Below are 13103 nucleotides of genomic sequence, written 5' to 3' on the forward strand. Positions count from 1 at the left end.
GGTCTTATTTTACTATAATATAAGACTGGGTGTTTAATATCAAATCAAGCCAAATCAAATCAAATATAATAATATAATATAAGACTGGGTCTTATATTACTTTTTGCTCCAAAAGACGCATTAGAGCTGATTGTCCAGCTAGGTCTTCTTTTCGGGGAAACAGGATATTTCAAGAGACTCTTGGAAGCAGAGTACTGAGACACCAGGGAGGTCACAGGGCATTCGAATTTGCTAAAGCTACACTTAGTTCTAACAGACGTAGCGTACGTGTCTAGGCTACGTGTGTGAAACTTGTCCATGGATCATATGTTTCTGTTCCTAACAACAAAATCCTAATATGATGAAAATCTGAAGATAGAGTGAAAACATCAGAAAAAGCTGTGACCACGACCCCTTTCCACCCTTTCCATCCGGCACGGCATCCCTCTGGTTACTTCCAGGACCATTATACTCTCCATAACCCAGCTACCACTTTAATGGATGGACTCGGCAACTGCCACGCTTTTAAATATGCTCAATGAAATCACTTAAGAGGGCGTCACACAAAGATAATGGAAACACAGTTATCTTAAATACACCATAAGTGATGAATCGCTGGCAAACGCTGGAAGACCAAATAAAAAGAGTGACACAGATGGTCAGAAGGTGTTCAGGTGGGCCTGGGGGGTGGCCCAGGGGAGACAGAGAGCCTGTGCTGATCACTTCCTTCAATTCACTCGGCTGGGATGGGGGGTGGGGGCTCCTCCTTCTCCAGGTGTGGAAGGAAGCAAGAGCCCAGGGTCCCTAACTTAACATTCGGCCTGCACTTGAGGCCCAGAAATATGCATACAGCTCCCGAGGCATGAATAGGCAGCAAGCACTTCCAGTTCCTCAGAAAGAAAGCTGCTGTATAAATACAGGATATTATTACTGCTGCGATTTCAAGATAAATACAGCTCTCCTTTGTGTTACAAATGCATTTTTATCGACATTTTGGCAGCAACAAGGTAAAAGAAAAGCAGGAGATCTGATGCTTTGAAAGGTGTGACCCCTGTAGGTATGAAGGCAGCTTATCTAGGCAAGCTGCTAAGTGCTGTTTTTATCCAATATTCTGATAGCAGGAAATACTAAGAAAGCCCTATAATTAATCGCCCCCCCCCTTCCCTTTCTTGGCTCAGACTATTGTATTCACTTTAAATTTCATCCAATTGCTTCTGGGTGTGTTGTAATCTGTAAATGGCAGCGGTAGGTCAACACAGCAGCTAAAAGCTTGTTAAATGAGTAACCATATTAATGGTGTCACGTCTGTTCCCAAGTGGGGGGAACCCTTTCTTAATGGTTCAGCTGATCCTGGCGTGAACAAGTGTAACCGATGCAAGAAAGACCTTTCCCAGAAGGGTTGGTGAGGGGGTGACTGCACAGCTCTCCTTCAGACACACTACTTTCCCAGGTTCTGGGGCTCATTTCAGCTCATTTCAGAGCTCAAAGTGTCAGTGAAAACAGGAACTCTTACCCATGTAGAGAATTCCATCTGAACTTCGGCATGGGGATGCCTGTACCAACTCTGGGATGGTAAAGGGAAGTTTCTTCAAAAAAAAAAAAAAAAAAAAGGCACAGGAAAAAATAAGTTAACCAAGTCTTGTGCAATTATTACAATTCTATGGCACAGTCTGTTTCTGTTACCCAACTCTACTAAAAAGAGAGAAGTACTGTTGATGGTAGATGGGAGTTTTCCTAACTGGAAACCAAGGAGAAGGGGCATCCCAGGCTTCCAGAAACATTTTGGACAAGCCCTCAGCTCCTGGGTCCCTGGCGCTGTAAACACTAACTCCAGGGGGCCCCTCCAAGCCTCTTTTCCAGAGTGCTTCTAGGGACAACACCAACCTTTTCTGAAAAGACTTACATAAATATGGAGAGTTACACAATCTTTGAAATTCTAAGGGGGGGCAGGTAGATTTCTCTTGTCTTGGAAAACTGACCCAGAGCCAGCTAGACTGAGTAGAATGTCAGTGCTTTTCAGAGTGGGAGTGAGCCACGAGATTAATTCTGAAGAGAAGCAACCTCTGTGCCCAGCTGAAGCTTAGAGAAAAAGGAGAAGTCATCATGATGTGGGCAACACAGGAGGTTGAAGTGGAAAACAAGTTTTGATGTTCTCGTCAGTAAATAATTCTCTACTGAAAAACAGAAGAAAATCGAACCTTTTGGTATTAAAAGGAAGTATCATAGGTGCCAGGAAAAGAAACTCAAAAGCATCCACATGTTTCAATTGCATTTCATCATAAAAACTGATTCTTCTGAGTCTACAGCTGACATCTGACGAGCTCTTCTGGTGAATGTTTGTTTCAGTATATTTTATTTTTGGAACATTCTGTGTTCTTGAAACTCTTCTATAGATACCTGCTTCTATTGCACTGCCACCTTTTTCTCCAAGAAAGAAAAAAATTTCTCCTAGCTCTAATAAACAGAACTTTAAATAATTAATCATGTGGATTTTCCCATCATCCCAACATTTAAACTAAGCCTTAGAAAAGGGAAAATGCCACAGAGAGGCTGTAATGACTGGGTTTCTGCCAGATGGTTCTGAGAATCAGAAAGTCATGGCAAGGCTTCCAGCCTGGAGTCCTGTGCGGTCTGTTGAGCCTCCCAATTCAGGGCCCAAGCTGGAAACACGCTGTTCCTGGAGCTTCTAAACCACAACGCGGGAAGGCACGTGGGGTGGTAGTCAGAGCATCCTTTGGAAGTGAGAGCTCTTCAAGTCGCAAGTCCAACACTTGAAGTTTTGGCCTTAGGCACGTTCCTTCACCTCTCCAGACATGGTTTCCACACCTCTACTATGGGGACAACACCTACATCCCTGGGGGCTGCTGAGAGGCTCAAATGAGACAATGCATACAGACTGCTCAACCCCGTTTCTGGCTAACAAAGGGTTTCAGAAGTGGAGGCTCTCGTAATTGGAGGGAAATGCTGAAGGGGAAACCCAAGCTCCTCTACACAAGGCTTACTCTTCCCTTCCCATCTGTTTCAGTCACAGGTATTCACTAAATCATTTTAAAATACACAAATTAGAGCTCACAAGCCACTCAGAGCCTAGACCAGGGGTTTTCAACCTTAGCTACTACACATTCGAATCACTTGGAAACTTTTTAAACTTTCCACTGAAGCAGAACTTGCAAACAGAAAGCTCACATAAGTGTACAGCTCAGTTAAATTTTGCAACGTGAATGTACCCATGGAACCAGCACCCAGATGAAGAAACAGAACGTTTCCAGCACTCCGAGAGCCACTTCTTGCCCTCGTTTCCAATCATGATCCCCCAGGGCAATCATTATTCTAACTTCAAAATATCATAAGACTAGTTTTTCCTGTCTTTGAGCTTTATAGAAATGAATCATTCACTGTGTAGACTTTCTTGTTTGTCATCTTCTGTCCAAACTTATGTTGGTGAGATTCATCCATGTCACGGACTGTTCTCATCGGTGTAGACTACTAAACCGTATATACTATTCCATATTTGCGCCATCTACCATGGATGCTATCTAAGCAGTTTTCACTGCTTGGTTATTATAAATAAAGCCACAGTACATTTGGGTACATGTCTTTTGGTAAACACTTACACACATAACCTAGGAAGGGATTACTGGCTCATAATGCTGTAACAGATTCTGCCAAATAGTTTTCCAAATGGGTTGTACCAATCTGCCCTTTCACCAGCAGTATATGAGAGTTCCAGTTGCTCCCCACCCACAATACCTGTTTTCTTTTTCCATTTTTCTCATTTTAGCCATTCTTATGCATGGACAGTAGTATGACATCCCGATTTGTATTTGCATTTCTCTAATGACTAATGAAGCCGAGTACCTTTTCATATACTTACTGAGCATTTGGATATCTTTTTTTGCCATTTTTCTATTGGGTTGCCTTTTTAAAATAATCCATAGGAGTTCTTTATCTATTCTGAATATGAGTCCTTTGTTGGACACGTGTATTGCAAATACGTTGTGGCCTGCTTCTCTTAATGAAGAAAAATTTTTAATTTTAACATAATCCAATACATCAATTTTTTCCTTGTTGTTAGTGTGGGGTGTTTCTGTTTTGTTTTGTATCTCATTTAAGACATGTTTAACTACTCTAAGGTCATGAAGATGTTTGCTACTTTGTTCCTCAAAGTTTTATTTCACATTTCACATTCAGATGTGTAATCTGTCTGGGACTGAGTTTTGTGTATCTGGTGTGAAGTAGGAATCAACATTTTTTTCCATATGGATATCCCAATTGACTCATATCATTTATTGAACAGACCAACCTTCCCTACTGTACTGCAGTGTCACCTTTGTCATAAACCAGGTGATCATATGTGTGGGCCTGTTTTTAAATTCTCTTATTTGGGGAGCTTTTTAAAAATCCTGATGACTTAGATCGATTAAATAGAGACTTTTGATATTGGAACCTAAACCCAGTAGTTTTTGAATTCTCCAGGTTATTACAATCACAATGTCTAACTAAGGTGGAGAACCACAGGTCTAGATTCTCAAATGGAGATGGGAATGGGGTACCACATGCCCCACTCTAAGGGGATGTCTGCTAGAGGGTGAACAGTGTTTCAAACTACCCCCCTACCAACACCAATTTGAGAATCACTAGTTGGAGTGAACTCTGTTATTAAAAGAAGTATACCCTTCCAGTGTGTTGGCTGGGCCATGAGAACTTGCTGGTCTAGATCAATGTTTCTGAACTCTGGCTGCCATTTAAATGCACATCTAGGAATTGGAATCCCACAAAATGTTTTTTAAGCTCTCAGGTGATCTCAATGAGCAAAAGTTGAGGATCACAGGTCTAGAACCGCTGGAGTACACGAAGAAGCTAAATACACTCACCGTCAAGCCTTCATTATTCTTGCCCCCAAGTGTATACAGGCTGCCATCATTAGGATCTGGGAGGAAGGCAGGCCTAGAAATGAAGCAATAAGTATCAATGATAAATTATAGCCCAGGGCACAGAACAAAACATCAATGCCATGATTAAGGGAGAAGGGGAAAGTGGGATGTGTGCATGTGTGGGTGTAACACAATTCTACCCACTGTTCTCTCACTATGGCCACAGATACAATATCCCTGTGGTGGTATATACCATACTTGAGTGGAAAAAAGCAACCTGCAATGGAAAAATAGTAAAACACCGTAGGAGAGGAAATATATCATCATGGGATAAAATCACTCTGGATGAAGGTAAAATAAGTGAATCTGCTTCTCAGTTTCCAAGTCAATTGAGTACAGAACTTCAATAATTAATACTTAATACCATGGCATAGCACATAAACAGGTCGAACAAATTTACTTTTAGTGTTCAACAAACATTTATTTTTCAATCAGAGGCAATAAAAGCAGACTCTGAAAGCCTAGCATCAGAAAGAACCTGTCAAGGAGTCAGTGGCTTCCCATGAAGCAGATGTGAGGGGATCTTTGGTAAAGTTAACCTGCTCAAGACTATGACTAGCCACTCAGAAACCCCTTGATGAATCTTTTCTCTACTTAGGATGTACCATCACTTGAGGCTTTTACAGGTGCTATCCAATTTTTATTCTACCACACATACTCTAGTAGTAGGTCACGTTCATGTTTCCTCTCCATGGTGTAACTCAGTAAAGAGGGAGAGAGATCTAAACCCTTAGGCTCTCCTGAGGACTTTGGAAGCTTCAATTCAAAACTCGACTTAAGTTCCATCTCAAATAAGCCTTTTTAATACCATTGCCTCCCCCCACCAAAGAACTGACTACCATCTCCCCAACACAGGCTTCTATTGTAGCACCTGTAAGACTCTCTATGCCTCCATCATTCTCACTATCCCTTAAATTTATACATATATGTACTCCCAGCAACTAGCTTCATAAATAGTGAGTAATATAGAAAATGACTTAAAGGGAAGTACTGAAGCAAATCAGCAAACTTACTCTTCAACATGCGTTGGAACTTGCAGGACAGGATCTGTGCAAGAGAACAACAAAAGCATCATCAGACAGACTCTAAAACAGCAAGATTCCCAGAGAGTCCCCAGGACCAATTTAGGAATTTACTTATGTGAGCTAATGTACGTGAAGGTACTTTAGAAAACACACACACAGAGGTACAAATGTAAGCTCTCGTGATTGTCCCTGAGACTGGAGAAAGAACTGACAGCAGAATGGAACTGCTGTCAAGAAACGTGCAGATAACTTGGAGATGGACATACAAGGAAGAACCAGTCACAACCCACAGTAGACAATGGGTCATAGTGGTGCTACCTGCCACATCAAGGACTTTTAAAACCTAAGTCAACACTTTGCCAAATACTTGGAGTGGTACTAGATATTCCCATTAGGAAAAGCAAAACTGTGGCTTAAGAATCAATTTTGCTGTTGATGAGAATCTGATTGGGTGGTAAATGGATATACCCTTTTGGAGCAGCAACGTGGTATCTTAGGGTCCTCAAGTGTTCATTCATTCTCCTGATTCCCTCTGATCCACTAATTCCATTTCTATAAAATCTAGTATAAAAATAACACAAAATAAGGAAAGTGCTTTCTGTACAAAGATGCTTACAGTAGTATTACAAATGACCTAACTATTCAATAATATGGTTAAATTATGAAATGTCCATTTGGCAGAAAGTTAAGGAATCTAAAAGGGCTTATAAAATTTAAAAACATGTTGAAATCTTTATACTATTACGTTCAGGAGAAAAGATAACATTGTACATAGAGTATTATTGCAGCTGAGGTGAAAATCTTCAATGGCATAGAAAAAACTAGATGCAGAGGTAAAAAAATATGAATTGTAAGTTACCTCTGTTGGAAATATAAGCGACTCCCCCACCTTTTTGATATTTCCCCAAATTTCTACAAGAGTGGGCATTACTTTTTAAATTGGGAAAAAGTTTTTTCTCAGTCAAAATGGCAGAATCTCTTCTTCCCTAGATTCTCCTGGGCACAAATCCAGAGGACGCTACTGATTCTTTGGGATGGCTAGAACAGAGCTAATAAAATCCACAGGCATCCGACGGCACAGTAATGAGGTATTTCCAGCAATCAAAATCCCACGGGCTGAACAGCCACACAGGCCTCAACTTCAAAGACGGGGAAAAGGATGGCACATACTGTGATAAGATTCTGGATACAGAGTTCCAGGCTCTACCAGCTCTGCTTATGGTGACAGGCAGCTGTCTAATTCTCCCAGTCAGTTGGGATTCTCAGACAAAGAAAGCTCTTTCAAGCCTTATCATAATATGTTGACTTTGCTTTATAAGCCCAGCTCCTACATGAAGGCATAAGTTGTTCACAACAGAAGTACAAACACTGCATGTGGTCTGTGGGCAGCGAACAAGCAATTCATTAAACCAAAAACATTTTAGGAAACAGGAGGAACTTTCAGTCAGTGAGCATGTTTGTCGTTCCCATTAATCACCTCTCTGCACAAGCTCACAAACAGACTGATGCAAGAGACAGGAAATCAGGGCACGCAGCACTCACCCTACTGAAACAGTCAAGGTGTGATTACAATCCGGTTACTTCAACGCAGCCCTGCAGCCCTGCAGGCTGGGAAAAGCAAGAATGCCATTTTCCAAAGACAACAAGGGTCGAGAGGGCATCTTTTTTGTTCGTTTCAGCCACTTAAAAGTATCACAGGTAAACACACATGAAGAGGACGCTGCCGAATTCTAGCAATTCACCAGAAACAAGACATGGAGACCAACAGGATTTCGATTTCTGTTCATAAGCTTATCTTTGTTGTACAGCGATTGCTCACTCTCAAGGACTCGTCTTCAGGTGCAGATTTTCCTGGTTTTCTAGAGCTTATCCACTGGTTACCTGACACTGAGCCTTGAAGTCCCAAAATGTCCTGCACCAGAAAGGTTCCAGTTAGGACACAGGCCGTCTGCGGGAGCCAGAGGAGGATTGGTGGACAACTACACCAGTGTTTAAGAACCATGCTTTTTTTCTAGGTTTAGGAGGAGATGAACTCCAGTAGGGGAACGTTCTGATTATCTTAGCATCCCATCCACTCAGCAAAATAAGGTCCCTGGGATAAACATCTGCAAGCCTGGAGGCCACGTAATAGCACAACTATTAAAAGACACCTCTGATAGAGGGGAGCAAACGGCTTTTTTTTCCCCCTCAAAGAATCACTTGAATTTGAGATTGGCTTTAGTACTACGGAAAAAAATTGTATGGGGGGAGAGATGAAACAAAGAATGGCAGCCTGTCACAACTGTTTTAAAGATGGAAGTGACAACACTGGCGAGTTACTTTACTGTTCTCCCTACATATACTCGAAATGTTCCATAATATAACAGGTTAAAGATATTGGGAAAGTCAGCAAAATAAAAGTAAACAGCATCATCTGAAAAGGTGCACTGAAGCCCAACATAAAGAAGGGGTTGTTTCTGCCCTTCTAGCTACTACCTGTACCATAGAGGTAACCATAATTCTGACTTCTATTACCATATATAATTTTCTCCCATTTAAAATTTCATATGAATTAAATCATACAACATTTAAAAAAAATAGGTGGTTGTTTTTGATTTAATAATGGGAACAGGCCAGATTCTTGCTTTAAAAAAAAAAAAAATCAGCCATGAGAAAAGAAACTTGGCCTAACTATAAGAATATAAACAAACACAGCTATGAAATAAGCCACTCTATCTATATGGAGACTGATAAGGAAAAAGGGGCACAGTAATGAGGTATTTCCAGCAATTACTTCACAAATGAAAAAATATTTGTTATTCTAGGTAAAGGAAAGGATATCAGAAGAGTGAAAAAAAAAATAGCTGAAATCAGTGTTTGGTCTCCTGGATTAACACGGGAAGAAACAAACCTGTCACGGTGCCCCGGGGAGCAGCCATTGGACTTGACTCGATTCCTCCAGTGGGTCCACCTCAGGCCTGAAATGGCACAACCTTTACACTTGGAGAAACCAGGTGAGCTTATGTGACACCCGTTGTTACTGTTTTGTGCTAATCTAATGGTCTTTTTTAACTTGAGACAGAAATGACTCAAAATAGATGTTCTCATCTTTCCTTTGTCCAAGTTCATAACGGTAAAAATTTAAATATTTTTATCTCCAAAAGAAGTAAATTTTTATTTTCCATGAATACTTTTTCACCTTTATTCTCCACCCCATCCTCTTGTAAGACTCATACTTGCTCCCTCTGTGCTGGGCCCCAGTGGACTCTTGCCTTGGGCTCCCCTCTTGAGCTGCAGGCCTTAGCGTCTCGGTCCATCGGCACCAAAAGCCCTACCCTTTCTGCGACTTCATGACCACAGGGATCCCATGCACCTCCTGCCCAAGGCCACTCCGTCAGAGGCAGCCCCCTTCATGCCTCTTCCCATTCGGCGGTTCACCCCTCCCCTGGAATCTCTCCCCGTCTTGGCTTCTGTGGCCCTGCACTGCCTGATTTTTCACCCATCTCTCTCTCTCTCATCTATCTCCTGCCTTCCTCCCCACTCCCTACTCCCAAAGAGAGAAGCTTTCCAAGTTCTCCCACAGAGCACATCCATCTCTACAGCTTGAACCATAACTGCAATGGGGAGAGTCTAGGTCCCCAACTCTTGATCTCTTCTTTCTGGATCAACCGGACATTCCCACTACTTTCTGCCAGCACCTCCATCCCAAAGTCAGGCCCTCTATCTTTAACCCCAGACTGGCTTCTATTCCAGATGACCTCATTTTGTTAACAGCACCCCTATTCTCCTAGAAGACAGGCAGGCTTCACAGTCCACTGCTGACACTCATTTCCCCCAGCACACCGCATCAGCTGCCAAACTCCACAGTCTATTCCTATAAGGATCGCCATCCTTTTGTTTCCCACTCCAACATGTGGGAACCCCTTGTCTTTCAAGCGCCCCCTTTTCTCCTCTTCTGTATGGCCTTTGGAATCAGACAAACCCAGGGTTAAATCCTAGCTCTGCCAATTACCAGCTGAGTGATCTTAGCAAAGTTACCTAATCTCTTAGAGCCTCAATTTCCTTATCAGTAAAGAAAAAAAAAAGAGAGAGAGAGATAATAACAAACACCAACCTCATGGGACATCTCTATGTGGATTAAGTAAGGACTAGATGTTTGTCAAGACTTCAAGTCAGTGCCCTGGCACAGAGAAGAGTGATCCTTTGAAAAGATAAATCAGGTTATACTTTGCCACTCAAAATCCTTTTGTGGTTTTTGTCTCACTCAGTAAAGGCCAATGTTCACACAGTGGCCTGGCAAACCCCACACAACCTCACCCTTCCACACCCATCCTGTCACCCTGGAATACTCTCCCACTGTTTCCTCCTTGCTCTATTCCTCGAATGCTGCCAAACTGCCCCTGCCTCAGGGCCTTTGCATCGGCTGTTTCCTCTGCCTAGGTCTTTGAATAAATGGGACCATCTCAGAGAGGTCTTCCATGATCACCTCCTACCCCGCAGGATTCCCTACCCTCTTCCCTGCTTAGTTTTTCTCCATGACACTTACCACCTCTGAAGTATATGTATTTTATTTAATGTCTAACTCTAGCTACGGTGAACTCCCTAAGGGCTGAGATTTATCTTTTGTTGTCTACTATCTCCCCAACATCTAAAACAGTGCCTGGCACGTAGGAGGTGCTCAATATATTTGTTTCCTTCTTACTTCTATTCCTGCCCAGCCTAGAGAGCCATCGTTGATAACTTCTAATAAATAATCCGGCAGCTATGCTCTATCAACCCAAAATGTACCCAGCAATCCCCTTTCCTCCACCCAGATTCAGAGCACGGCTGAGAAAAATGCTACAATCGCTCTTGGAGACACCATTATATACCCATGGCCAGGTGGGCCCCATGTCATAGGAGACAAGTTTACTTCCTGGTTGGCCTCCGCTCCCCGTTCACTCCTTGCCTCAAGGTCCCCTTCTCTCCACACATAACCCAGCCTCCTGTGGTACAGAGGGAGCACTCGGAAACTTCCTGCTCTCCACCCTCCAAGTTTGCCCAACTCCACCTTTCCCTTCACGTCTCTATAAAAGGACAATGCTTTCACCTTCATATTAATAGATCTCTCACACTCATCCCTCTGGAGCCCCCAAGCGGTATCCCATCTCCACGGATCTTCAAGTCCTCCTTCTGGCTAGCTAACTCCTCCCCCATCGCCTACAAGCACACCAAATCTCTGGGCTTTCCTCTCTCTTTTGCACATGCTCTCCTTTTTCTCCTAATGCATCCACTTTAAGTGTACAGTTTCATGAGTCTCGTAAAACATACACATCTATGTAACCACCTTCACAATCAAGATGTAGGTAATTTCCATCACCCCAAAACATTTCTCATACCCCTTTGGATGCAATATCCCTGACTCAGGCCCATTATAACCACCAATAATTCATTGTGTTTGTTCTGAAATCTTACAAATGGGAACTCCTACAGTAGGGTCTCGTTTGTGTCTGGCTTCTTTCTCTCCGCATCCTGTTTTTGAAATTCATCCACAGAAGTATCATTGTTTGTTCTTTTTTATTGCTGAATAGTACTCTGCCCTATGGACAGACCACAATTTATTTATCTATTGATAGCCACTTGGGTTATTTCTAGTTTGGGGCTGGAAAATGTGAAAACTGCTATAAACATTTGTGTACATGTCTTTGTTTGGACATATATCTTCATTTCTGTTGTGAAAATATGTAGGAGTAGCTTAGCCACACTGTTTACATTTGACTTGACAGGAACTAAAACAGTTCTCCAAAGTGTCTGTACTATTTTATATCCCCACCAGCAATGTATAAGTTACCTACAGTTTTTGAAGTGTTGATTTCTAGGTCCTTCCCCTGGGAGCTGATTCTGTAGGTGGGGCCAGGGAATTTGCATTTCTGACGAGTGCTAGGTACTTCTGATCTGCGCCACACTGGGAATCCACTGCTCTGGGTCCTGGGTTTCACCTTCTCGCCCTCTGTGCCTTTCTCAACTCACCGCTCTCTGGCCCCTACCTTCAGAATAAGACCAAAACTGCCACTGCCAATTTCCAGTGACAATCTAACAAACACTTGTAAATCCTTCTCATTGGGTCTCCACGTGGCATCTGCTAACATTCTCCTGTGGAGCCCATGACCCAGTCCCACTGCCAACTGCTTCAAGGGTAGCACCACCTGATGTCAGATCCCCCGGAAATGGCTCCTTTACGTTCCCCACATGGGCTGGTTGGCTCCATTTCTACCCAGTCGTACAATCCTGAAAACTGCGTTGTCCTTGACTCTCTCCGTCTCGTAATTCTAACCTCTCCCATTCAGTTAGATGCTGAGTTTTGTAAGATTCAATCTATTAAACAGCTCGCAAAATCTAAGTCCTCCTTTTCATCTCCTTTGTCAAAATCAGGTGGTCAGCACTTCTCACTGGGTCTACCCGGCAGCCTCCTAGGCAGCTCCGTGTGTCAGATCTCTGCCCTTCAAATATGCCCTCCACCCACTGCCTGCAGGGGATGACAAAGGCCAATCTGTTCCCGCCTTTCCTCCACGTAATCCTACAATGGCTCCCATGCCTTCCATCTCTGTGGTTCCAGTCAGAGGTTCCCAAGCTTTCTTGGTTTGCAGTACCCTTAATGTCTCAGTAATTTCCTCATAGGGCCCTTGGCCAAGAGAAATACTAACAGTTCCATTTATTAAGCAGTTAGGTCCAAATGACCGAAGTATTTAGGGTCTAACAACGTAAGCCACATGTAAATACTAATACTAATACATGTAAACGGAAAGAAACAGGTTTCTTTCATTCTTAACCATAACAATTTACTAACGGGAATGTGTGTATCTGTCAGGGGCTGCACGTATTCCAAATCTTGTAATCAGATTAGACACCGCCACCCTCCTTACCGCGCTACACTGATTTTCACGTGGTATCTGAATTTTATTACAGCAACTGCCAAAAACTCAGCTTGGCCAAGATACATCACTGACAGGACAAGCAGCGCAATGTTGAAACTATAAACTACCTCCTGCATGGTGTTTGGTACTTGGGGAGCACTGCTGCGTTCCTCTCAAGTTCATACAAGGTGCAGTGCCTGAGATCCCTGTGGCAGCCTGGGGCCCCTCAGAATGGACTGGGAACCACAGGCCTAAGCATTCGAGGCTCTGCAGAACCAGAGCCCCGTTCTCCA

At 42.9% G+C, this 13103-nt stretch overlaps 1 protein-coding gene across 4 annotated transcripts in view; it reads right to left on the reverse strand.

Moving 5' to 3' along the window:
- Window positions 1-13103, reverse strand: part of ERN1 (endoplasmic reticulum to nucleus signaling 1) — a 79629-nt gene that overhangs the window by 31579 nt on the left and 34947 nt on the right. For all 4 annotated transcript variants that reach the window (XM_033089929.1, XM_033089933.1, XM_033089932.1 and 1 more), the window contains 3 exons: window positions 5927-5960; window positions 4854-4926; window positions 1493-1565 (listed from right to left, as the gene is read on the reverse strand). In XM_033089929.1, coding sequence (XP_032945820.1) covers window positions 1493-1565; window positions 4854-4926; window positions 5927-5960 — 180 coding nt within the window. The remainder of the gene's footprint in view (window positions 1-1492; window positions 1566-4853; window positions 4927-5926; window positions 5961-13103) is intronic.

The sequence above is a fragment of the Rhinolophus ferrumequinum genome, chromosome 21 (genome assembly GCF_004115265.2).
Source record: "Rhinolophus ferrumequinum isolate MPI-CBG mRhiFer1 chromosome 21, mRhiFer1_v1.p, whole genome shotgun sequence".
Taxonomy (NCBI): Eukaryota; Metazoa; Chordata; class Mammalia; order Chiroptera; family Rhinolophidae; genus Rhinolophus; species Rhinolophus ferrumequinum.